Here is a 22,721-nt window from a genome sequence, read left to right as displayed (position 1 = left end):
GGCTGAGATGACATGCAGGAGAGGCTGCTGCATGTTCCCAAGAAGCAATTCAGGGGCCGGCTCTTGAGGTGTCACCTGAGTAAAAATAAAACCAGTCCCCATTTAGCTCCTTTAATCCATCAGGGCTCCCTAGATCTCATCCTGCAGTGCCAGTTGTTGGCCAAAGCACACAGGTGAAGGGCTCTGACCTTGTGTGACATTTCTCACACTCTGGCATCCCAAAGGCAGTATGTCCCAGGGCAGCCACCAAATCTGTTGTCCTGCCTGTAACTCATTTTCCTGTTGCATCTGCAGCAACAGAAGAAACTCAGGCCTCATTTCCTGCATCCTGGATCACTCCTCAACAAATGAATCATCATTCCCCCTCCAAAGGAGCTTAAAAAACATCCACTAAACCATTTGCTCTGTGGTACTTCATGAGATGCTCCAGGTATCCACTTCAGCATCCGATTTCTCAGGACACCAGCACAGCAACAACTCCCTTCTTATTGGGGATATTATTTTAAAGGACAGAATAATCAAACATCACACACAGGTTTTCCTTCAGCACTGGCAAAGAAAATCCCTTTAATCTGAAATACGATACATCCTGATCAGGTGCAGGGGGGGAGTGGAAAAAAGAACCAGATCAGAGAGACTTTGCTTTCATGTGGCTACAAGATAAATCATCATCCAGGGCAAGTAATAGGTAGTAATTGTAACTCCCCTCTGCGTTTTACAGCACATCAGAGGCCTGTGAGGGCTGAGATGGCTCAATAGCTACTGAGCCTCCCAGGCTCCAATTACCCTTCTCTCTGCTCTCAGTATCAAAGGGAAAAAATTGCTTTCTTCATGCTAAATAATCTGCAGGGTGGAGGCAAATGGGTAAAAGGACTTGGAGAAATTATCATGGGCTCTGCTGTGCCCGGGTCTCCTCTGTTTCTTCAGCTCCTTAGAGAGGAGGAAGCGCAGTAGGAAGGTGTGGGACTGAAGGTGCTGCTTTTTGCACCTCACCCACCCTGTGATGAGCTGGCTATTTGCTTTAGGAAAAAATAAAATTAATCTGTGCTCGCTTTGGTCTTTGGACACTCCAATGTATCAGAGAGGAAGAAACAAATTGCAGAGAAAAAAGTCATTCTCTTCCAACACTGCACTCCCACGTAGGAAAAACACCCTGCAGCACTGACTGTCGTGGGCAGATGGACATGAGCCTGTCAGGGGAGCCATTTGCCCTCTTAAAAAAGGGAAAACCAAGGCTGATGAAATTAATTTGCTTGTGGATCACCCAGCAATCTCGTGGCAGTGTCTCCAGTGTCCCAGCCAGGGTTTGGCTTCTCATGCCCTGCTGCTCTCCCGAAAGCAGACATCCCTTTGTCTCCTGATACACGTTTCCCTCCTCCCATGTAGCACAAGACCTGGCAGGATCCTCAGCCATGAAGCAAATCTCTGTCAGGTACTTGTATCTATCCAGGGCATGCCCTCCCCAACTATTAAATCAACTTTAAATTAATTAGTGGAAGGTGTCCCAGCCCAGCCACTTCACACTTGCAGTGCTTCTTGTAGTTGCATGGCTGTGCAAATGCTCCCATTGCTGCCTGAAATGTGGCAGGGCCAGCCAGCTCCATGACAATGTCCCTGGGTTTGCTGGATGCAGATTTTGATTGATCATTGGGACTGGCAGCGTTTCCAGTGCTCAGGTTCACGTGCTAAATCCAGGCTGATCACTGCATCACTTCCCTTCTCCACTGCATCAGTTTTTGGTGTCTCATACTCTCATTTGCTGCTGACTAGGCCCAAAATTACATCTTTTGCTTCAATTTTGTCTTACAAGCAGTGGAGCAGTGGTCATGGGTTTATAACCCAGGTATAAGCCAGGTAAGGAAGAGCCTTTCCTTCACTTCACCATTCTTCAGATCCAATGTTTAGCCCATAAAACCACACTAATATTTTATTTCCATAGTGTCAGCTGGGATCCCTCTTCCACAGAAAATTCCCAAACTGGTTTTCTCATGAGCACCAGTGTCAGGGCTCGGGGTTTGCCATGGCAGTAGAGCTCACAAGCAATCCACACTGAGATTTTAGCTCCAGACTCTGTCAGGCTGGGGTGTCCAGAAGAGAGTCTTGTGCAGGTTCTTAGAATGTTCCATAGATTTCCCAACTCCCTAAACATGCCTAAAGCACTCTCTGGATCATGGCATGTTGGCAGACCCTACACCTTCAGTGCCTTGAGCCACCAAATACCTGTGGATGTTGTTCAGCACCACAAACCCCAGTGTGGCTCCTTGCCACTGCTTTGTTATAAGGTAAATGTGAAATTATAATGTTTTTCCTGTTTCTGTACTCTGCTATCCAAAAAAAAAAAAAATCCTCCCATGTATCTTCTGGCTCAGTATTTCCACAGCCTCATCTCCTTTCTACACTCAGATGTTTCAGGGTAATAGTTGTATATTTTTAAGCCTAGTATGCTGACAGCATAACAAATATCCAATTAAATACTTGTTTTTAATAGATGCTGAACAGCTTGCATGCAGCCAAATCCCTTGATTGGCCTATTGTTTTTCATGCTATTAAACCACATTCTTCACTTTCAGTTGTAGAGGAAAGTCTTCTGTAGCACGTGCATCCCCCTCCAGCAGCCCCGTGGCAGTGACCTCCTGCCCAACAGGCAGATCCCCTGAGCCATGGTGGGTTTGGAAACCTTTTCTGTCACTTACAGCAAGGACAAAACACCCAACAAACCTCTGCCACCCTTTCTCATTGTCCAGAGGAGCTGCACACCTGGCACCCTCCTGCCCATAAATAAATTCCACGTGCCCAGCACTGAGGCACAGCACAGCTTTCCCTTGTTCCAGCCTGGATTCAGTGATGCATTTTACTACCTCCCTCCTTTCCATTTTAAACCCAAGACCAGACTATTTTTTATGCAGGTCTCCTTGGCCATGGCTGTGTCTTGAATATAATATCAATTTTTTTCTAGTTAACTCTTCACTCCTGATCCTGCTGAAGTGGGGCAGCTCCAAACCCCTCTGGGATGCAGGATTGATATCGCTGGTGTATTATTTAATCTCACAAACTACAACCCCACCAGCAAATCCCCCAGCTCCTTGTGCCCAAATTACCTTGTTTGTCACCACAAACCCATCCTGGATGTTCATGCAAGAGTGCAGCTCCCATTCTGCAGCCCTGCTGCTGCTCTTGTAACAAAAATCCAATTTCTGGGTATTTCAGTTGAATTCCAGCCGCTATCCAAGTGAGATTTAACCAGACAGGAATGTAATGCAATAAGTCAGTGGAATGGAAGACTGTTATTTGCTTTTTTTTTTTTAAATATTAAAAATGCAAAGTGTAAATAATCTGGGGGAAAAAAATTAAATCAGAAACCCTGAAATTGCTTCCATGAGTGCAGATTAAGTTATGGAAAGAATAAAACACAACTCCATGGGCAGACGATCTCCAGAGGCAAATCGATAGCTTTTAAAGGGCATGTTGACCAGTAAGAATGAGCCTTGGGAAAAGAGCTAAAAATGAAAATATACCTAGTTGACAAATTATTTAAAATAAGGATTTTTCAGCTTCTTGATCTAAAGTACAGTTAAACCCAGTGAGCTAAACATTTTTACTGCAAATCCCAAGTCAGGTTACAGCCTGATGCTGGCAAGTGTTTTCATTATTGAGACTTTGCTTGTGTAATGGAAGTTGTTTTAAATTTAAAGCAGACACTCTTGAATTAATTCTGAATTTCCTTTCATATGAGTAAGATCACATTTTCTGCAGGGATTTAAATTTTTTTAACACATTACCAATTTTCCCTCCATTAAAGAACAAAAAACCTGTTAACATCAGCCTCTTTTGTTGCCCATTTCCATTTCCTCTGCCTCTGATGAAATGAAATCCTTAGTGAAGAACCTCGTTGGCTGTAGTTTACCCTTTCCAGTTATTTTGTATTAAAGATTCAGAAAACTAGTACAAGTAAGGCTCTGCTCCTGAATGCTGGCCCAACACAGAGGTTGACATTCCTCTTCATGCACCATGAGCAAGACCCAGGAGTTTTCTGGGGATGTTTTTGGAAAGGGACAGTCAAAAGCTGCCATTAATCTCCATGTACGTCCCTCCACAGCCCCCATGCTGAAGCTGCAGCAGCCCAGCACTGCCAGGAGCTGCTCAGGTCTTTGGCAACTTTTTAGTGTCAGAGAACCACAGAATCACTAAGGTTGGACAAGACCTCTGAGATCAAGTCCAACCATTCCCCCAGCACTGCCAAGCCCACCACTGACCCATGTCCCCAAGTGCCACACCCACATGGCTTTTAAATCCCTCCAGGGATGGGGACTCCACTACTGCTCTGGGCAGCCTTTTCCAGTGCTTTACAACTGTTTCTGTGAAGAAATTTTTCCTAATATCCAACCTAAACCTCCCCATGTGCAACATGAAGTCATTTCCCCTTGTCCTGTTGCTTATTGGGAGAAGAGACCAACCTCCCCCTCACCCATGAATATTCCTGCTTGGACTTCAAGGCTGTGCTGAACGTGGCCTTTCAGCAACCATCCTGACGCTAAGAAGCTTTTTCTGGACAGAAAGAGAGCATGGCACATTTCCATCGTTCTGGGAAGAGATTTTTACCAGGAAATCAGACTAAGACCCAAGTCAAAAAGGCTTAAAATAAACCAGAAAAAACCATAATGCCTGGCAGGTGGAAAACTTGGGTTTTCCCACGTGGAGCATGGGGTGCCCAGCACTTATCATTAAGAAAGGAAGTGTTTCTTCTGGGAACATCTCTGCTGACTCCCTGCTGCTGGCTGAGACCCAAACTGTTTCCTTGGGATGGCATCACCATTGGGGGAAGAAAAGGGGAAACCCCTGCACGTCTTAAGGAAACTGAGAGTGAACATCCCTGTGCACTGAAATCCTGCCCACGAGGTCCAACCTTAAAGTGCTTGTGACCCCCACATGTACTGGGGGTTTCACAGTGGGAGGATGAGATTTGCCTCAAAGTAAAGGAGGTTTTTTGTGCCTGGCCCCCAGCACAGATCCTGGTGTGTGCCTTTACCACCAGAACACGCAGGGAATGCCTTTGGCTTGTCCTTCCCAAATACATTGATGAAAACAATCCCAAAGCTGGGCTGTTTCTGCTGCTCTGCACAGTGTCCTGCTCGTGACTGAGCTAAGCTGAGCCCTGTGCCAGACTCATCCTGTGCTTTGCTCAGCCCCAGGGAACCCACAGAGAGCAGGAACTCCAACGATTTCCAGGACACCCAGCTCATCCTCTCCATCAAAGCACATAAAATAGCTGCAAATGCAGGACTTCTGCAGCCTCAAAACAGCTCCACACACACTTTTCTTGGGGTTTTTTTATTACAGTCTCTCCCCTCTCCCCCATTTTCACAAGCCCCTGGCTTGGTTGGCAGAGTCAGAGACATTAGGAGACCAGCGGATGGACAGGGGCTCACAGTGAGGCAGTGAGATCACAGAGAGCAATTTCCTTAGGAAATAAACCTAGGGGAAAAGAAACATTGTCATTGTTTATCTTCTTCCAGCAGAGTCTTGTTTTTTCTTTTGAAAAAGCCAGCAGTGCAGCAAACAGCTTCATGAATATACAGATTGTTTTTGGCAACTACCAATTAGCAAAGAATGTGTTCATGCAATCCCCAAGCAGCAATTTCCCTGGGAATTTCTTGTTTTGAACAAGCCATTTTCCATTACAGAAAATCCACACAATGACAAATAGTTCTTGCTGGCTCTTGTTAGTGAAGGGAGATGGGAGGAGGGCAGGCAGCCACCCTGTTACTGGGGTCTTGGAAGTTTTGGGCGCAGACAAATAAAAAGAGGGACACAACATGAAAGAAAAAATGTCCTGGAAAGCACAGAGATGTCACTTGTGGGGCTCATTCCTGCCACTGCAAACCATACCCAGGGACTTTGGGGTATTATTCATGACAGCCTATGGCAAACACCTACCTCCAGGTAAATCCTACCCAAAAAGTCCCAGGCTGAGGTTCCCCGCAGCCCCTATGACCCCTGCAAGCCCAACCTGAGTCCTTGCACTGACCATGCAGCCTGGAGAAAGAAACACAGCACTCAAGTCTTCCAAGCATCACTTCACAGCTTTGCCTGAGACACAGTGAATGAACCACAGGTCAGGGAGACAAGGCACTTGAAGTCAGCTATGATGGACAGCTTTTTATTTCCCAGTGTTTCCATTTAACAAAGTGCTACATTCCATAGTTACAGGATGAGGAGTTGTTCCTGTCAAAATAGAAAACCACAGGGAAGCACGAGGACTGCTAATGCCACTCTGTGGAAGCAGTGCAGTCCAGAGAAGCCTCACCAGGGTGAACATCTGGCCTCGGAGACACCTTCAGGAATCAGCAGCCGTGTAGTGGAGGTGCATTCCATCAAGGCAAGAGCTGCCAGGCAGGCTGGTTCCTCCTGTCAGAAACGGGGCTGGAGGTGCCAAAGCTGTTGTGGGATGCCTACAATAAATTCTGGCTTGTGCTATCAGGAAAATGCACAGGAGAGGTGAGTGACCCGTCCTGTGTGGAGTCCAGGGGTTGTTATTGCTGCAGTGAAGGCGCCGTCGCAGCCGTGCCAATGGCACCACCCTCAGCACTCAGGGCTTGCAGTGCAGCCAGCACGGAGGGTGAGGAGGGCCCTTCGTGGCTGCTTTCCTTGCCCTGCTTCTTCCAGAAGGATCTGCTGGTTTGGCAATGCAGAGGTACAGATTAAATCAGCAGTGTTAGGCTGTTGGAGCTTCAGCTCCCACCTGAACCCCCCATCCCCTCCCTGCTGCCATCTCATCGTTTGAAGGGGATGAATCAAACTCCAGGAGCTGTGCAGAGAATATTTTTAAGAGCCCAATCCAAAGTCTGTTTGCCTTGAATGAGAAGGGAAGGCGCTGAGTGGTGCTTGTGCTTTAAGGACCTGCAGACACTGCACTGATGCCAAGGAAATGCTGTCTGAGCTACAAAGGCTCCCACAAACTTCCTGTGAGCCAAAGGCTGGTTCTGACTGTCCACCTTGCTTCCAGGTTAAGCTGAAGACTTGGAGAGCCTCCAGGGCTGACCAAAACCAACTGTTCCACAGAAACTTCCACTCCAAACGGCCATCAGTTGGCATCTCTGCACTGCTGGGCAGCTCAGGAAGTTGGCCAGCAGTGGTCAGGTCCCATCCTTGGGTGAAGGATTTCAGAGCCAGAGTCAGGCCTGGCAGTAAAAATGGACCACAAGAAAAACCTTTGGGAAACCCACCTAGCTCCTAAGCCTGCCTCCAGAGCAGAGAGCCCACACTGATGTGTGCATGCAACTGGGCCTCCCTTCCTTGCTGACTTCCAGCATCCAAGCCACCCCTGCCATGTCCTCTCTGAGGGAAGTTTGGTTCTGGGGACACCAGGGCCCCCCACGGATGCAGTAAAATTTCATCATTCTGACTGGCAGTGTTGCCTCTAATTCCTTAAATTCATTATGCTGGAGAGGGAGGAGACAGGGAAACTGATTGCCCCTGCAGAATGCCAGTGTTTCCCAAACTGTGGATTTATTAGCACAACAAAAGGCCACAGCACCTCCCCACCCGCCTTCCCAATCCATCAAATTGGCAACCCATCCATAAGGATCCTCCTGAGCTGCCAGAGCTGGGGTACTTAAACCAGCAGCCTGCAGCCTTGCTCAGCCATCCCTCCTCCTCCTCGTCCTCCTGACTGACCCAGCAGCTCTGTGTTTTACAAATATTTAACCTGTGCTCCAGGACAGACTCCCCTCTTGCAGAGGCCAATGCCCCTTGTCACTGCTCTTTCTCGGTGTCTCCCGGGCTGGACCAGGGTAAAGCATTTCAAGAACACCTTGCAGCTGCCTGTTAGTCTTGTTTTCAGTATCCCTGGTCCTGCACCTAAAAGAAAAGCCTTTACAGAGGTGATTTCCAGCAACCTGGAAAGAGGAGAAGTCATTCCACTTTGCAATCCCCACCATGCCTTGCCAGGAATAAATCATCAAAGAGCCTGAGGAACAACATTTCCCCATTCCCAGTACTTCAAGACAGCCAGGAATGCTCACCTGGACTATTAGCACCTCCCAAGCACCTCCAAGCTCCGAGAGACTTAGGAATGAGAAGGAAATAGAGAGAGATTAGTCTGGAAGGAAAACTTCATCTTAACATGGAGTGACCACTTACTATGTGAGAAAGAGGCCTTAATTTTGGATTTAATGGTGTACTGCCAGTCAGTGCCTGTTAAAGACTGGGGGGGCAAGGCAAAATCCTCCTGGCTGAAGTTTCAGGAACAAAAGTGGAAGAGATGCACCGTGGAGCCCTGTCTAGGGAAGCCTCTCCTGGAGGGATTAGGATATGAAGACCTCCCCCATCATTGTCTTCCCAACCTGCTCCCCATGTACCCAGCAGGATGAATGGGTGGGGTACCACACACAGCTGTTGGACTGGAAGACTGAGCATTAGGAGCAGCATTTTGAAACCAGGTTGTCCCACCTGTCCTTGTCCAGGTGACTCAGTGGGTGTCACAGGCTCACAGGAGAGTGCCTGGGCTCTGAAGAGCAGTGGTTGTTCAGAGCTGAACATCACATCTGATGACTTAATGTCCAGAGGGGGCCCTGACCCCCTCAAGAGAGAGCTCACCTCGGGAGGGTCTTCTGAATGTCCCTGTCTGCCTTGCAATCCTACTGACACTTCCACGAGACATTTGCTCACCATCCACCTTTCACCATCTGACAGGCCTTTCCACCTTCACAGGGAATGAAATCCTGCTCCTGCCCCTGCTCCAACTCTCCTCCCTCCCACTTCTCCAAAGGCTCAGTGGGATTTGATCTCAGCAGATGTGTGGTCTGCCCTTATTTTTCTGATCACTTCTCCTCTGGCAACAGCCACTGTTCCTTGCATGAAGGATGATTCCCCACAGAACAGCGATTCCCACCTCAGAAACATGGATGTTCTGCATTTTAGATTGAAGTAATTCCACAATGGGAAGCAGAGGTCAATAGTGCAGCCCTTTTTCTGGCTATTTTGACAGCATTTCTGTGCAAAGCTACGTTATTCTCCTCTGCTCGATGCCTTTGACACCTCAGGCACTGTCTCCCTCTGTACCCAGGGCTAACAGGGCACCTCCACAACCCCCTGCACCCATCTGTCCTATGAATTCACCTTTCTACCCATGGCCAGGGGTTCCCAGGGTGGTCATCTCACCCCCCACAGCTGACATCTCCCCAGCTCTTGCTGTTTTCCCACATTACCCACAAATCCATCTCTCAATTGTGACTGCCACCTGCTCCACAATCTTTAGTGCCTTTCTGTATTCCGTGGTCTGGAGACCAGTTGCCCAGAGAACCTGTGGATGCCCCATCCCTGGCAGTGTTCCAGGCCAGGTTGGATGGGGCTTGGAGCACCCTGGGATAGAGGAAGGTGTTGGGGTTGGAACCAGGTCCCTTGAAAGTGCCTTCCAACCCAAACCATTCTGTGACTCTGTGAGACAAGACCCATCCAGATCCCCCAAGAATGCTGCTCATGCAGCTTTCAGGGGCTGAAAATGCAATTTTCCAGTGGGGTAAAGGGATACAGAGGCTCCACTCTCATCCCTATGGGAATGCAGCCTTGGAAAGCGAAGAACCTGGAACTAGTGTCCTTCCAACAGGAGGCAGAAGCTGGGGAAGTCTCTGACCTGCCTCTTCTCTCACCTCCTTGCACACTGACCAAAAGCCAAGAGATCCAGGCAAGACCACCCGTCAGTAGGTGAGCGCTGGTATTTATTGTGCTGTAACAGACAGTGCTGGTTCAAAATGGACAAGGAATTTGGTGGTGAAATCAAGTGCTGAGGCCATTCCTGTGTGTCTCCAAGCAGCGTGGAGCAGAGCTGAAGGAAGAAAGGGGTGAGAGTGGGGGCACCCAAGGGCAGAAATGTGCTTCAAACTGTATCAAGAACCCTGTACATGGGCGCTTCTCGAGCAGCCAGGGATACAGTTCAGGTTTACAACTCATTAATTAAGCAGAGCAGCTAATCTTAGCACTAATGAACTCTAGCTCAGGTAATGTGACATTTAAAATGAATTGGACAGAAGTCATTCACAGTAAAGATTTCCATTCCTGGGATGAGTGAGAGCTATTGTTATGATTAGATTACTGCCAGCCAGGACTAAAACAGTACAGCAGGGCAAGAGGAAAATAATCATCCATATGCATCAGCTCCAGCTGTGGCTCTGAATGAGGTGCCGGGGGCGAGTGTGAGATCTCCACTACTGTATCAAAACAAACATCACGGGTGGCACACGTAGAGCGTAGCATTGTCATTGGGCTGGGGACACCACCCCTGCCCGGGGCAGCCGAGGGAGCAGCGGCGCAGCAGAAAAGTCGCTTGTTCTTCTCCCCTCTCTCCCTCCCTCCTCTGAAAAGTCACAGGCTCTCCCAAGGGCACTGCAGTTCCACTCAAAATTCGTCTTCAGAGCTGTCGGCCAAGAGCATGACTCGGTCCTGCATGCTGTTAAACTCCCTCTGCTGGGGGAGGAAAACAAACGTCAGAGAGGTCCATGTGCAAAAGGGAACAAAATGCCAAGAGAATTTGGATGCCCCCATCCCGTGACCGCGGTGTCCACGACACTCCAGCTCAGACAGACCCTACCCAGGCTGTGTCTGCTTTACAGCCAGAAGGGTTCACAGTTTCCACACCTTCCCCTGGCAGTTTCCATACCTTTCTTTTATGTCTCTTTGAGCCATTTCTCCTCCGGCGATTCATAATCTTAATGCTGTAGAGTGCTCCCAGGATAAAGAGGGCTCCAGCTATTCCAACTCCCACAGGAACCAGCATCCCCGACATGTATCCTGCCTAAATGGAAAAGAGAGAAGCAGAGCAACACTCACAAAACCAACCTTTCAGAGTCACTTTCACCAGCCAAGGACTGCAACATATCCCAGTGGTGATTTCCTCAAGGTTCATTGGATTTGAGTGCCCATCACCTGGGTGCACAGGATGATTCCAGCTTCCAGGGCCTAAGCAAGCCCTGCTCCTGGACCAAGCTGGTCACCACCACATCTTTTTCTGACAGACAGCTACTGGTGACAGCTGAGACCCTGCAGTGCTTGCTTGCCTTTAGGAGAGGGAATAATTTGGGTGAGTGCTGGGGTGAAGTTTCTGTCAACAGGGATGCAGGTGTGAAGGAAAACCTTGGCTGCCAAGGGCAGATGATATCGAGCCATTCCAAGGCCCCCTTGGCTATGTACTCAAAATCTTTGAACCAAACACTTTGGCTTTGCATGGGAAGATGTCTCTGGCATGACAGCAGGACGGTGACACAGAGGGAGGGCACACACTGGCCTCAAGGGGAGCACAGCAAAAGTAAACTTAATTCAGTCACTGTGATCTGTATGTTTGCACTGCCCATTAAAAAACTATAGACAGCACGACTAATCTAAAATTAATCTAAACACTTTAAATCCTTGGGAAAATATTCCCAAGTGCTTGTTATTTTATATTTTACTGCTTTAAATGAAAACAAACTTAAGTTTTAAAGTGCCAGATTGCTTCAGCATCCTCAGCTAATTGGGGCTGGGGGGCTCGGTGTTGCAAGGGAGGCAGGTACAGCCTGGCTCCCCCCTCTGTAGCTCCCCTCCCCTCACACTGCAGCCAGAGTCCTCTGCTGTGCCACAACAGCTTCACCCTTGCCACTACACCCCCCAAAACAGATTTTACACCTGCCAAGGGACACAGGCACCAATTCTGAGGACTATCAGATAGCTCCTAGCAAGCCTCACCCCATTGCTTACAACCACCTGTCTTCATCTGTGCTCTCAAAATACAGCACAGATCCACAGCACACACACCACAATTATTTCTCTTCCATGATCAACTGAGTGGGAGGAAAAATACAAAAGCTAATCAGGTGCATTGCCCTGCCTTTGTACACTTGCCTGGAAAATGAAAGTAACTGCTTTCACCTGGGGCAGACACAGTGCCAAAGAGGGCTGGTTTGCTCCCCCAAACCCCTCCAGATCCTACTCAGTGCTTTACATAGTAACACCTCTGTGTCTGGACCCCAAAGCCTGAGGGATCTTCAGCTGCATTGTTCAGATTCCCTGAACACCCTCCCAGAAAACCCAGCCCTGTTCAGCTCAGGTGCTGGGAAGGGGCTGCATCCCTGAGCCCAGCTCCCGAAAAAAGATGTTAGTGAGGACACAGCCTTCAGCTGTGTCTCTGTGAGGCAATTAAGGTGCCTTAATTGGGTCACCTAATTAGTGCAGCGTGGGGTTTTCTATTTCTGGAACTTTACTGCTGGCATGGGCAGCAAGGGGAGACTGAAAATGGCTTTTAGCTGCTGCCCAGTTGAGTTTCCATGTCAGAATCACAATGAACTCCTCAACCTGTCTGTGAGCCTTTATCATGCCTGACCAGCCCATGGCCTTTTACAGGTTACCCCCAGCACCCAGATCAATGTTTTATACCCCAAAACCCTGTGATGTGATGCAAATCCAGCCCTTCTGTGTCTTGCAGCCCAACTTCTGAGGGCTTCTGCACCTGCTTGATAGAAAAACACATTTCAAAGGCAGCTCCAAAGCCACTTTTTAACCCCTTTATGGGGAAAATGTAGCTTCTTCAGGGATGCTTTTGATACACCCTGTCCATGCCCATGACCTTCCTGGCCCTATTGGGCTTGGAGATAACAGCAAGAGAACTTGAGAGGGATGTCATGTCCACTATTTGCCACACCAAATGCAGCATTTTCACGGTGATTGCAGGAGACCAGACATAAATCTGTCCCTGATTCTGTGCTCCTGGTCCCACAGTGCTCACACCTGAGGGGCAGGGAAGACCATCTCTCAGGGATAGGCCATCGTGTGCTGGAATCCCCTTCTGGATGGAGGGATTGTAAAACAGGACTGGGGCAAATGAGAGGGGCATGTAAGACTGGTGCTGACAACCTCAGCCAGGAAGAGGAGGGAATGGGTGAACAGGTTTATTTGCAAGTAATTTGCTACACCAGCAATTGGTTGGGGGTGGGGGGGAGTGGTGTTTTTGGGCTTTTCCAAGGGAAAATGTGAGCCAGGTGAAAGATCTGCCGTTCCCCTAAGGAGGGAGGTGGCTCAGGAGTGAGTCTCTCTTGTACCTCAGTTACACCAGTTGATCCTCAGTTACACCAGTGCTCGTGCTGGGCACTGCCCCATGGCCCAGGGTCTGCCTGCATGAGGTTCAGACTCTCCAGAGCTCTGTTGGAGACAGGAACATGCAGCCCCTCTGCAACAGGGAAGGACAGAGGTGGCCAACAAGGCAACAAGAGGAAAAAAGTGAGAGCTACAGCTTCAGTGAGAAGACACTGATGTCCCCAAGCTCGTGCTGTGCCACGTGCTGGCATGAGCAGGTGACCTGTGCATGCTGCAATCCCTGCAGGCACACAACCAGCCTCGGTGGCTGCTCTTTACCTTCTCTGGGAAAACCATTCTCTGTCCTTTCAGCATCTCCTCTGGATGAATCCCAGGCCAAGGAGCTCTGCTATGAGCAGAGCTTGTTCTAGACTGGCCTCCTTCCTAGTGCAGGCAGAAAGGCAACTCAGCGAGGGCTGGGCAGGAACCCACCTTAAACCCTCCTGCTCCCCACTCCTGGAAAACAGACACCCAAACCTCGTCTCTCTGCTTTGACTAGATGGTAAAAGTGCTGCTGAAATTTGTTGAGGACCACGTGGGAAGGCTGGGCTGGTTGGGTGAGTCTGCCTGAGCTTAGAGATGTGTTTTCAGAGTTCACTATCACTCCTTGTGATGATTTTTTTTTCTGCTGACTCTGATCCTGTTCAAGAATTTCCAATGCCTGTTGAGTCACAAAATGTTCTTGCTGTCACCTCATTTCCAGCTTCATGGCGCTGCTGTCAGCAACACAACACCTGGAAAGCTTCACAACCATTTCCAAATGTCAGTATTTGCTCCAGGGCAGCAGAATTTAAAAAGCCATCACTGCCTGTGCCTGGCACAACTCTTGATTCCATGGGCCAGCCCCCTGTGATGCCAGGGAGGAATGATCAGGGTCTGTTACCTTGTCAGTTTTCCTGTGTTTGATCATTTTCCTTCCAGGGATTTGCAGCACATGGAGGTAGGAAAGGTCTTATCCAGAGGTACTGGAAAGGCACACAGCCCCTCACCAGAGAGTAGCACCAGAACCTCTTGATTTGGATCCAGGAATGAGCTTAGCACTTAGAGAAAAGGGGTGGAACTAAGTTCCTTACCCTCGGGTCCCTGGAAACATTCCAGGTCAGGTTGGACAGGGTCCTGAGCAACCTGATCCTGATCTGGTGGAAGTTATCCCTGCTCAGTGCAGAGGGGTTGAAAGGTCCCTTCCAACCACAACTATTCTATGGTAAGTTAAGGGGAAATAAAAAAAGTAACTTGGGTTGTCTGACAAGGTCATTTTCTGGTGTAGAGAAATCAATCAAACACCTCTGCCCTTCCTTCTGCCCTTAGTTACCACCCATCAGGGATGTATTGTGGATTCACACAACTATACACCAGCAGCATCTGGTTCATTTGCCTCCCAGAGAAAATTTTAAGCCCTTTCTCAACTGTCTGTGTAGAGATAAAGAACTGCACTGACATGAACTTATTTATTCCTGCAAGTAAAAGTGGTTTTGCTTTGAAAGGAACTGAAACACTGAGCCTCCTACCTTATCTTTCAGCTTCTCCATCCAGCTTCTCACTGAAAAATAAGGAAAAATAGAAGCTGTAATCATGTTGCTTCTATTAATTAACAACAAATGATAGTGATAACATTAAAATAGACAGAAATTAACTTGGCAAGCTGATAAGGCTGTACATTAGATTTCCTCTTTTCTCGTACATTAGATTTCCTCTTTTCTCATTCATGAGAAAGAGCAAATGCAGCAAATCAACACAAGAAACTCTTGGAGTGATTTGGCAGGCAAGTAGCTCACCTTTGCCTGAGCAATTCACATCTCAGAGTGATTTAAAAAGGAAGATAAAAACCAGTATTTCAGGTTATGGGTTTTTGATCATCACTTCTCATACACACACTGGGGTGTCTGACCAGGAGAAAACCTTACAGTTATCCCCTTCCACTGGCCTCCTCCACATGGATATTCTTCCCTGTATTTGGTCTAGCCTGTAATGATGGCTAAAAATGTATTATTCACTGCCTTTTAGTCCCCTGCTTTTCTGGAGCAGCCACTGCCTGCTCTGGGAAGTCACTGGAGCACTGGGATAGCACTGGAGGTGCTAAATTACTAAACCAAGCAAATTTATACTGCCAGCACTGTGACTTTCTTCTCCTAACAGTTCAATAAATCCCGTGAAATATGACAGCTGAGAATTAAAATTCAGTAATGGCAGGTGCTTTGGGATGAAATATTCACTGGCCTCAAAGAACTGCAGGGGTTCAGCAGTGGGTGCAGGAGTCACTCACACCACAGGGCACTGGATGATGTGTCTGCACTGCACCAAGGGCAAAATGCCCACAGGGATCCACTAGGATTTTAACAAATTCCTGCTCATAGGTAGGAAGCAATAATCAGTTATATGTTGGTTTTTTCCCGGCTCAGCAACTGTGTTTTGTCAAGGATTCCCATCTCTCCAGGAGGACAGTGCTACAGGCACAAGGGGACTCTTGGATGCAGCAATGTCCTTCTGGGGGATATTTCTTCCAGGGCGCATTAAATCCCAAACATAACGCACAGTTTATGGATTTAGACCCAATTTCCAAGCTTGTTTTGTTCTAAAACATCCCTTCAAAGCTTGAATTAGCAGCATCAGAGTCTGCATGTGCACGTAGAGCACTCAGAGCACCCTTCTGAAAGGAGCCTTTCTGTGAGTGGGGAGGGGGCACAGGAGGGCTAGCAGCAAATGGCTATTTCATGTCTCACATGTAACACAAGTTCAAAGCGATTTGAATACTTCCTTTGAAGCATTATCAACGTAACACCTTCCAAACAGAAGGATCCCAAATTACCTAAAGGTGAACACGTGTGAAAGAGGCACAGGTGCACTTATCTCTGACAGGGAGCTGAGGAAAAGGATGAATTATCCAGGAGAGAGACACACACACAGCACTAGAAGAGGACAAGAGGTCTTGTTTTATCAACTCTTCCCACAATTAGCCCTGGCCTGCATAGGCTAAGCCATAAAAAACTCAATTTATGAAAGTGCCACCACCATCCTCCTCTGCCAGCCCAATCCTGCATGCCTTGGATGTCACTCCCAGTGGAATCCCAGAGAGGCAGGAAACCCATGGTTCCCCTGGGCTGGGCTTCCAGATGTGGCACTGCCAGGAGGAGTGGTGAGAGTGGCTCAGCCACACAGCTGCAGACCCACAGGGCTTGGGGACAGCGTCCCCCGTGCACACCTGGACAGCCACACGTGCACCCACTGTGTGTGCTCCGTGTGCTCAGCTGGCCCAGACTCCAGCTGAGCACAAAGCCTGTTCTTACATCTTGCACAACAGTGATATGGGATCAGTGAGCTCATCAATAGGCGACCCACTTTCCTGCAGCTGAACAACGGCAGCAATTAACTCCGGAGTATTCCTGCCAAGGCAGAGGCAGGGGCTGAGCTAAGAATATCCTATTACCTATTTTTAATGAACACAGGTTCTGGCTTTGTTCCCCTCTGCTCCACAAAACAACAGCAGCCTGCCTGCTGGGGCCCACCAACTCCATAGTACAAATCTTTATTTGCTATTGCACTTTTGTTTCTTATTAAACCCAGCCTTGTTTCCAGCCATGCAGAGCACGTCAGGTGCCTTTGGGAATCAACCCAGGCCACAGGAAAAACAACACAAGGTGATTTCTCCCTGACTAGGTGCCTCTCCAGGGGATGCTCTAATGCAGCCACAGACTCTGACCTCTGCTAGAGGAAAACAATGGCTCCAAATTAATGAGATTCAGGCAGCAGGAGGTCAGAAACCCTTCCATGTCCTGGCAGGACATGTCCTGCACCGGGAAAGAGCAGAGTGCAGAGCTGTCACAGCCAAGGTCCCGGACTCTGCAGCCTGTCAGGCTGGGCCAGGACAAGCCAAGGAGCACTGGATTACCAGGAATTACACTTCTCATGTCACCAATGCACAACACTGTTCTAACACCTGTGAGGAAATGACAAGCCACTGTGTCACCAAAACCAAGCTCTCGCTGCTCCAATGATTTACCCATCTGAGGACACCACAGGGTGCAGGTAGGAGAAAGGGCATTATTTCAAGTTAGAACTGATATCTATGCTAAGCAGCTACCATCAATTAATTCTGAGCTTCAGACTCTAATTATGCAACAGAATCCATAATTAATATTCTGAACTTGGTCTTGGGAGAGGAGCATTGTGGCTGGCACCTTCCCATGAAAACACAGCTCTCCCCAAGAACACCAGGTGACTTGCCAATGAGGCCAAGCAAATAATTAGTAAGAAATACTCTAGTCCATGTATTTTTCATCATCTTCATTTTTCCTCCTTCTTTGATCACTGAATGTCCTGAAGAAATTACAAGAGTCTCTGGGTGTGAATTACTAACAAGTGTCTGCAGTGCTGGCTCATCTTCCACGGCACTTTAAGGATGGTGACCGGTCCAAACTCTGCCTCAACTTAATTTTGATCCCTTGGTTTTGTGGGGAGCTAAGTAAGATAAGCATGGAGCACTTCTGCAAATTACATACATAATCTGACATGTCCTCAGTGATTTATATAATGTCTGCATCTCTGCAAATTAATTTTAAATAACATATAGCTTAAGATTAAGCCAGTCAGGAGCACAGAGGAGGAGCACGGTCGTCTGGCATTGGCCTCAGAGCAGGATGAATTCAGACAGTTACAGATGCAATGTGCTATTTTTAGTCAGTTTTACCCAGCTTTCCCCTTCAGAATGTGCAGCCAGCTATTCAGAAGCTCTGGTGCCAGCTAAAGAAGAGAGGTTCATTTGCCAAGGTAAGCAGCAGCCTGTGGTGTCTGCCTGGTCCTTCCTTGGAGGGACCTGCCCCAAAGGGACAGCCACAATTCCCTGTGAGCAAAACCCTTCTGAAAGTTCAGGTTTTGGCAGATGCAGGCAGGAGGCTCAGGAAGGGACAGCAGGGGACATCTGAGGGTATATGGCACTGGATGCCCGAAATCAGAAGGTGCTCTGAGGTCTCCCCAGAGCCTTCTCTTCTGCAGGCTGAACACTCCCATCTCTCCCAGCCTGTCTCCAGCCCTCGGAGCATCTTTGTGGTTTCCTCTGGACTCGCTCAGGTCCAGGTCCTTTTTATATTGAGGCCTTCACTCCTGATCTCCCTCCCTGCTGCTGTTCCAAGGACTGTCCATCCTCAGATAAGTTCTTTTCCATTATCCAGGTCTCCTGTGCCCTCTTCTGTCCAGGCAGCTGCAGGGCACTGGGTGCCAGAGCCTGGCTCTGCCTTTCAGCCTCACCACAATGCACCATCAAATCTCTCATCAAAGGCTTTTCCCTGCTTCCCTCTCTACCCTCCTCTGAAATCAGGAGCACGAGTCCTCAGGGCCTCTTGCTTTGCCAACTTTTAGTAATCCTAATTGCCTAATTATCCACTCCAATGCAATGATAAAGCTGCTTAATAATTCTGTTCACTTCTCATTCATTCTCTCCCTTCCCAGATAAGAAAATGCAAAGACTTCTGGTGGAGATTTCAATCAATAATTCATGCCCTACTGCCATCAGTTCTGTCTCCTCCCTCCCCTCTTGGATGCCCTCCTGCTTTGTCTTGTCACTTTGGTTTCATCTAATCAGCTTGTTTTAATCATATCCTCTTTTTTAATCATCAGTTAAAGCAATTCTGTTTTTCCATGGCACGTTATCGCTCATCCCTGCAGATGTCGCCTGGTGTTCAAATCCAGCACTTACAGCTTCATTCCAGAACTCCATCTTGCTCCTGATGAAGGTTCATCCATCACCATTTCTTTTAATAACTCTCCACCACAACCACCAGACCAGTGGTGAAAATGTGGCACCCAGGCTCCTACACGCTCTCCAAAGGGCAGGGCAAAAGGAGGCTTTTATGGGTAAGAATTAACCTGGGGATGAGGCAACCTGCCCCAACCATTACACCTGCAATTCCTTACATGAAATAGGCTGAGAGGGCAGCACCAAACCTCACTCTGGGAAATCAGAAGATGACAGTCATGCTCTGAACATGGAAATATTTTGATCTAACAGATACTATTAATTGCTTTTGCATCTGTCTGAGGTCAGAGACATCCCTATCTCAGGAGCCAGAGAAGCTGTTTAGCACAGATCTGCCATCGCCTTCTTCCCTAAGAAAGATCCATTCCCCTCTTCCACACCTGTCTGCTGCCCTGCTCTTCCCATTCCCCAGCATGACATGGCTGGGGTTTGCTGCTGCTTCTCACTGGGGCCAAAAACTCATTCCTATTCCTCATTCACAGAATCACAGAACGGTTTGGGTTGGAAGAGACCTTAAAGCCAATCCAGTTCCACTCCCTGCCATGGGCAGGGACACCTTCCACCATCCCAGGTTGCTCCAAGCCCCATCCAACACCGTCAGGGATGGAGCAGGCACAGCTTCTCTGGGCAACCTGTGCCAGGCCCTCACCACCCTCACAGTCAAGGATTTTTTCCTGGTATCTAGTCCAAAACTGCACTCTTTCAGCAAAGGAGAGCTGCTTAAAGTGTAAAAAATAAGGAAAAGATTGATTACTTTCAATCAGTCTGTACATACCAAGCCACCTGCCCTGTTCCATTACAGATTTCACCCCTTTCTCTTGCAGGTTGAACTTTTTTCCCAAATGAGACTTGTGAGAACAATTTTGCAGAAATGCTTCGTGCTTCATCTGCTCAGCTCTGACAACTTAATGGCACAAGGGTGCATCAGCTCCTTTCCCTTAAAAAAGCACAATTTTCAATTTACTTACTAGCACAAATAAATAATAAAGAAAATGGCATCTGGAAGGCAGCATATTCCAGAACAACTACACCTACCTGATGGGAATGCTGATGCATGAATTGCCCAACTCAAAAAGACTTGAACAGCTGGATAATCAAACAAATGTCAAACTGACAATTACCATTTATGTTTTCAGATAAAAATTTTGCTTGGGTGAACTTTGAATTAACCCAGTGAACTTTAACAGTTACCATGGCACTGCCTGTTCCCAGAACTGTACCATCCACACCCTTTTCCCTGTCTGTCCAGCTGCAACCCCAGCCTGGCTGCACACCTTCACCTTCTGCAACCTGCCCAAATCTCTTGGAAGGGAAATGGAGATGGGGAGACAACTCACCACACTCACCCAGAAAGTAGGAACTAAAGCAGGTTTCCCACCTCCTTCCCTGACCTTATAACCCCTTTGACACTCCTTTCCCCATAGCATTAGGTCTGGTTCCTCCTTTTCCTTTTCCCTTGCACTTTTTAAGCTGTTTTCCACTTTGATCTGCCCACAGTAAGTAGCCCCTTGCTGAAGCTGGCAAAGGCGCTGCCCTTCTGCCTCAGCATTCCTCTGCGAACTCAGTTCTTCTGTGAGGCCTTCAAAACACATATTGACACCTACACACTATTTGTTTCTCCCTCAGTGGCCCCAGACAGGCACAAGATGTTAAAACCAAGCCAAGGTACCAACTCTCCCATTATCCTAAAAGGCATCAGTAGGACGTTGCCGTGAACTGGCTGTCACAATTTGTTGTGTGATTAAATATTTACTGGATCACACTGTGTTCAAAGGCTGTGTCTGCTCTGGGAGAGGAAATACAAACTTTGTTCATGGAAATGGCAATGCCTCTGCTGGAGCACGTGTGGGAACAGCTTCTCCCTCACTCTGCCCTGGCACAGCTCCCGGAGCAACACAGGGACTTGCCAGCAGTGAGAATCCACCCTGCCTCAGCTCATGGGTCTTCTTGTCTGCTGAAAATGTTCACATTCACCAGTTTTCAGAGAATCACAGACTGGTTTGGGCTAAAGGGACCTTAAGACCCATCTGGTTCCAACCCCCTGCCATGGGCAGGGACACCTCCTACTATCCCAGGTTGCTCCAAGCCCCATCCAAGCTGGCCTTGAACACTGCCAGGGATCCAGGGGCAGCCGCAGCTGCTGTGGGCACCCTGTGCCAGGGCCTCAGCAGCCTCACAGCCAGGAATTCCTTCCCAATATCCCATCCATCCCTGCCCTCTGGCAGTGGGAAGCCATTCCCTCTTGTCCTGTCACTTTATGCCCATGTCCAAAGTCCCTCTCCAGCTCTCTTAGAGCCCCTTGAGGCTGTGGAAGGGGCTCTGAAGTCTCCCTGGAGGCTCCTCATCAAAGCTGTATCCTGCTGAAGACGAAAAATCTTTCTTTACTCATGAGCCTTGACTTTGCAGCTTTAATAACCTTTTTAAGGTGGCATTTGTGTGCTCTTTGTTTACATACCCACTATCCAAATAGAACTACAGAGAAGCAGCTGCTGAAGAGCCAGGTTCTATGAAAGAATGCTTTCCAGGCTTTTCCAGTGCTTTTTCCAGAGCACTGATATACCTCTTCCAGACTTTTTGCTAATCCCTGCACTCTCAATTCTAAAATTTTGCCATACAATTATTTTTTTCTCAGAGGTCTCCAGTAAAAGATTTATTAATGGTTTATTCTTCCCATGATTCATCTGCTGGAGCAGGTGAACTTCTTCAGCCAAAATTTTCTTAAAAACCCTGGGGCAAGCACCGTGGAAAAATCGTGGTCCAAACAGTTAAAATTGGGTAAAGTTATCAAGAACTAGAATACAACAGAATATAAATCCAGCAAAATTTCATGAGTGGCATGGCTTGTGCAGATTTACATGGCAATGCCTTGAGGGGAAACATTACCCTCAGCCAGCAAGTGCCATCAAGGCCAGGTTGGATGGGGCTTGGAGCAATCTGGGCTAGTGGAAGGTGTCCCTGCCCACCACCTTGCAGAGGGGTGTGAAGAGAGAGGGTCTTTGAAGTCATTTCCAACCCCAACCACTCTGTGATTCCATGATCTCAACCTCGCTGGCTGATTTTTGGAGAAGCTTTAAGGTGCACCACGATCCTTAGTTTGCCATTTCCTGATTTACAGCAGCCGAGGATGCAGCCCTAGAAGAGAAATCCCTCCCCTTGTCAGCAGGCTCTGTGTTGTCCTTTCCATCTGCCCAGGTCCCCTCAGGGATCAGAGGAAACCAGCCCATCCAACACGGGCACGGAGCCGCTCGGAATCCGTCGGGAAGCTGCGCCACCCAATCCCACTGACAGAGCTGAGCTGCACAGCCAGTGTGGGGATCTCCATCCTTACATCCAGCCAATATTTCAGCTCTTCCTGGCACCAAGTCCCCCTAAAATCACTGCTGGTTTTCAGGGATGACTGCAGGGTTTGAGCCTGTACATTTACAGGAAAAAAGCACAAGATGGAACTCGGTCCCGTGCTACCTTTTAATGCCCATTTTACACCAAGCCTGTTTTCTGCTCCATAACCCAGCACCCTCTCCCATAGTCTGGCAAAGGCAGATAGAGTTTTGCAAATTAAAACTAAATGCCAGGTTGCAGTGATGGGAGAAGTGGAAAAAGTGGAGAAGCTGCAGATGGGAAGCACCTCACGCATCCCTCTGCTCCAACAGCATCTCATTTTAGCTGGAGGACAGCAGCAAAACAGGGGTGCCTGTTACTTGATTAAATACCTTCCAAACCTCCAGCTGAAGCCATGTGATACCCCCCTATACTGAGAGGAGATGGTATTTCTCATTCAGCCCTCTCTAAATGCAAACCACAGAGATCTCCCTGCCCTCCTGACGGAGCCCATGGCCTTATCTCCTTTAAAGGATCAGCAGCTACACAGCAAAAT

The 22,721-nt window shown here is 48.2% G+C and overlaps 1 protein-coding gene across 1 annotated transcript in view; it reads right to left on the bottom strand.

The window, feature by feature from the left end:
• Positions 1–10,392: 10,392 nt before the first annotated feature.
• The window catches only part of ARMH4 (armadillo like helical domain containing 4), a gene marked incomplete at both ends in the record, with an annotated part of 47,071 nt that continues 34,742 nt past the window's right edge, over positions 10,393–22,721 (bottom strand). The window contains 4 exons of the mRNA XM_082282866.1: positions 10,393–10,461; positions 10,655–10,789; positions 13,378–13,482; positions 14,607–14,638. Coding sequence (XP_082138992.1) covers positions 10,393–10,461; positions 10,655–10,789; positions 13,378–13,482; positions 14,607–14,638 — 341 coding nt within the window. The remainder of the gene's footprint in view (positions 10,462–10,654; positions 10,790–13,377; positions 13,483–14,606; positions 14,639–22,721) is intronic.

This window comes from Coloeus monedula, assembly GCF_965178545.1.
Source record: "Coloeus monedula genome assembly, chromosome: 6".
Lineage (NCBI taxonomy): Eukaryota > Metazoa > Chordata > Aves > Passeriformes > Corvidae > Coloeus > Coloeus monedula.
This window is presented reverse-complemented; position numbering and strand designations above follow the sequence as displayed.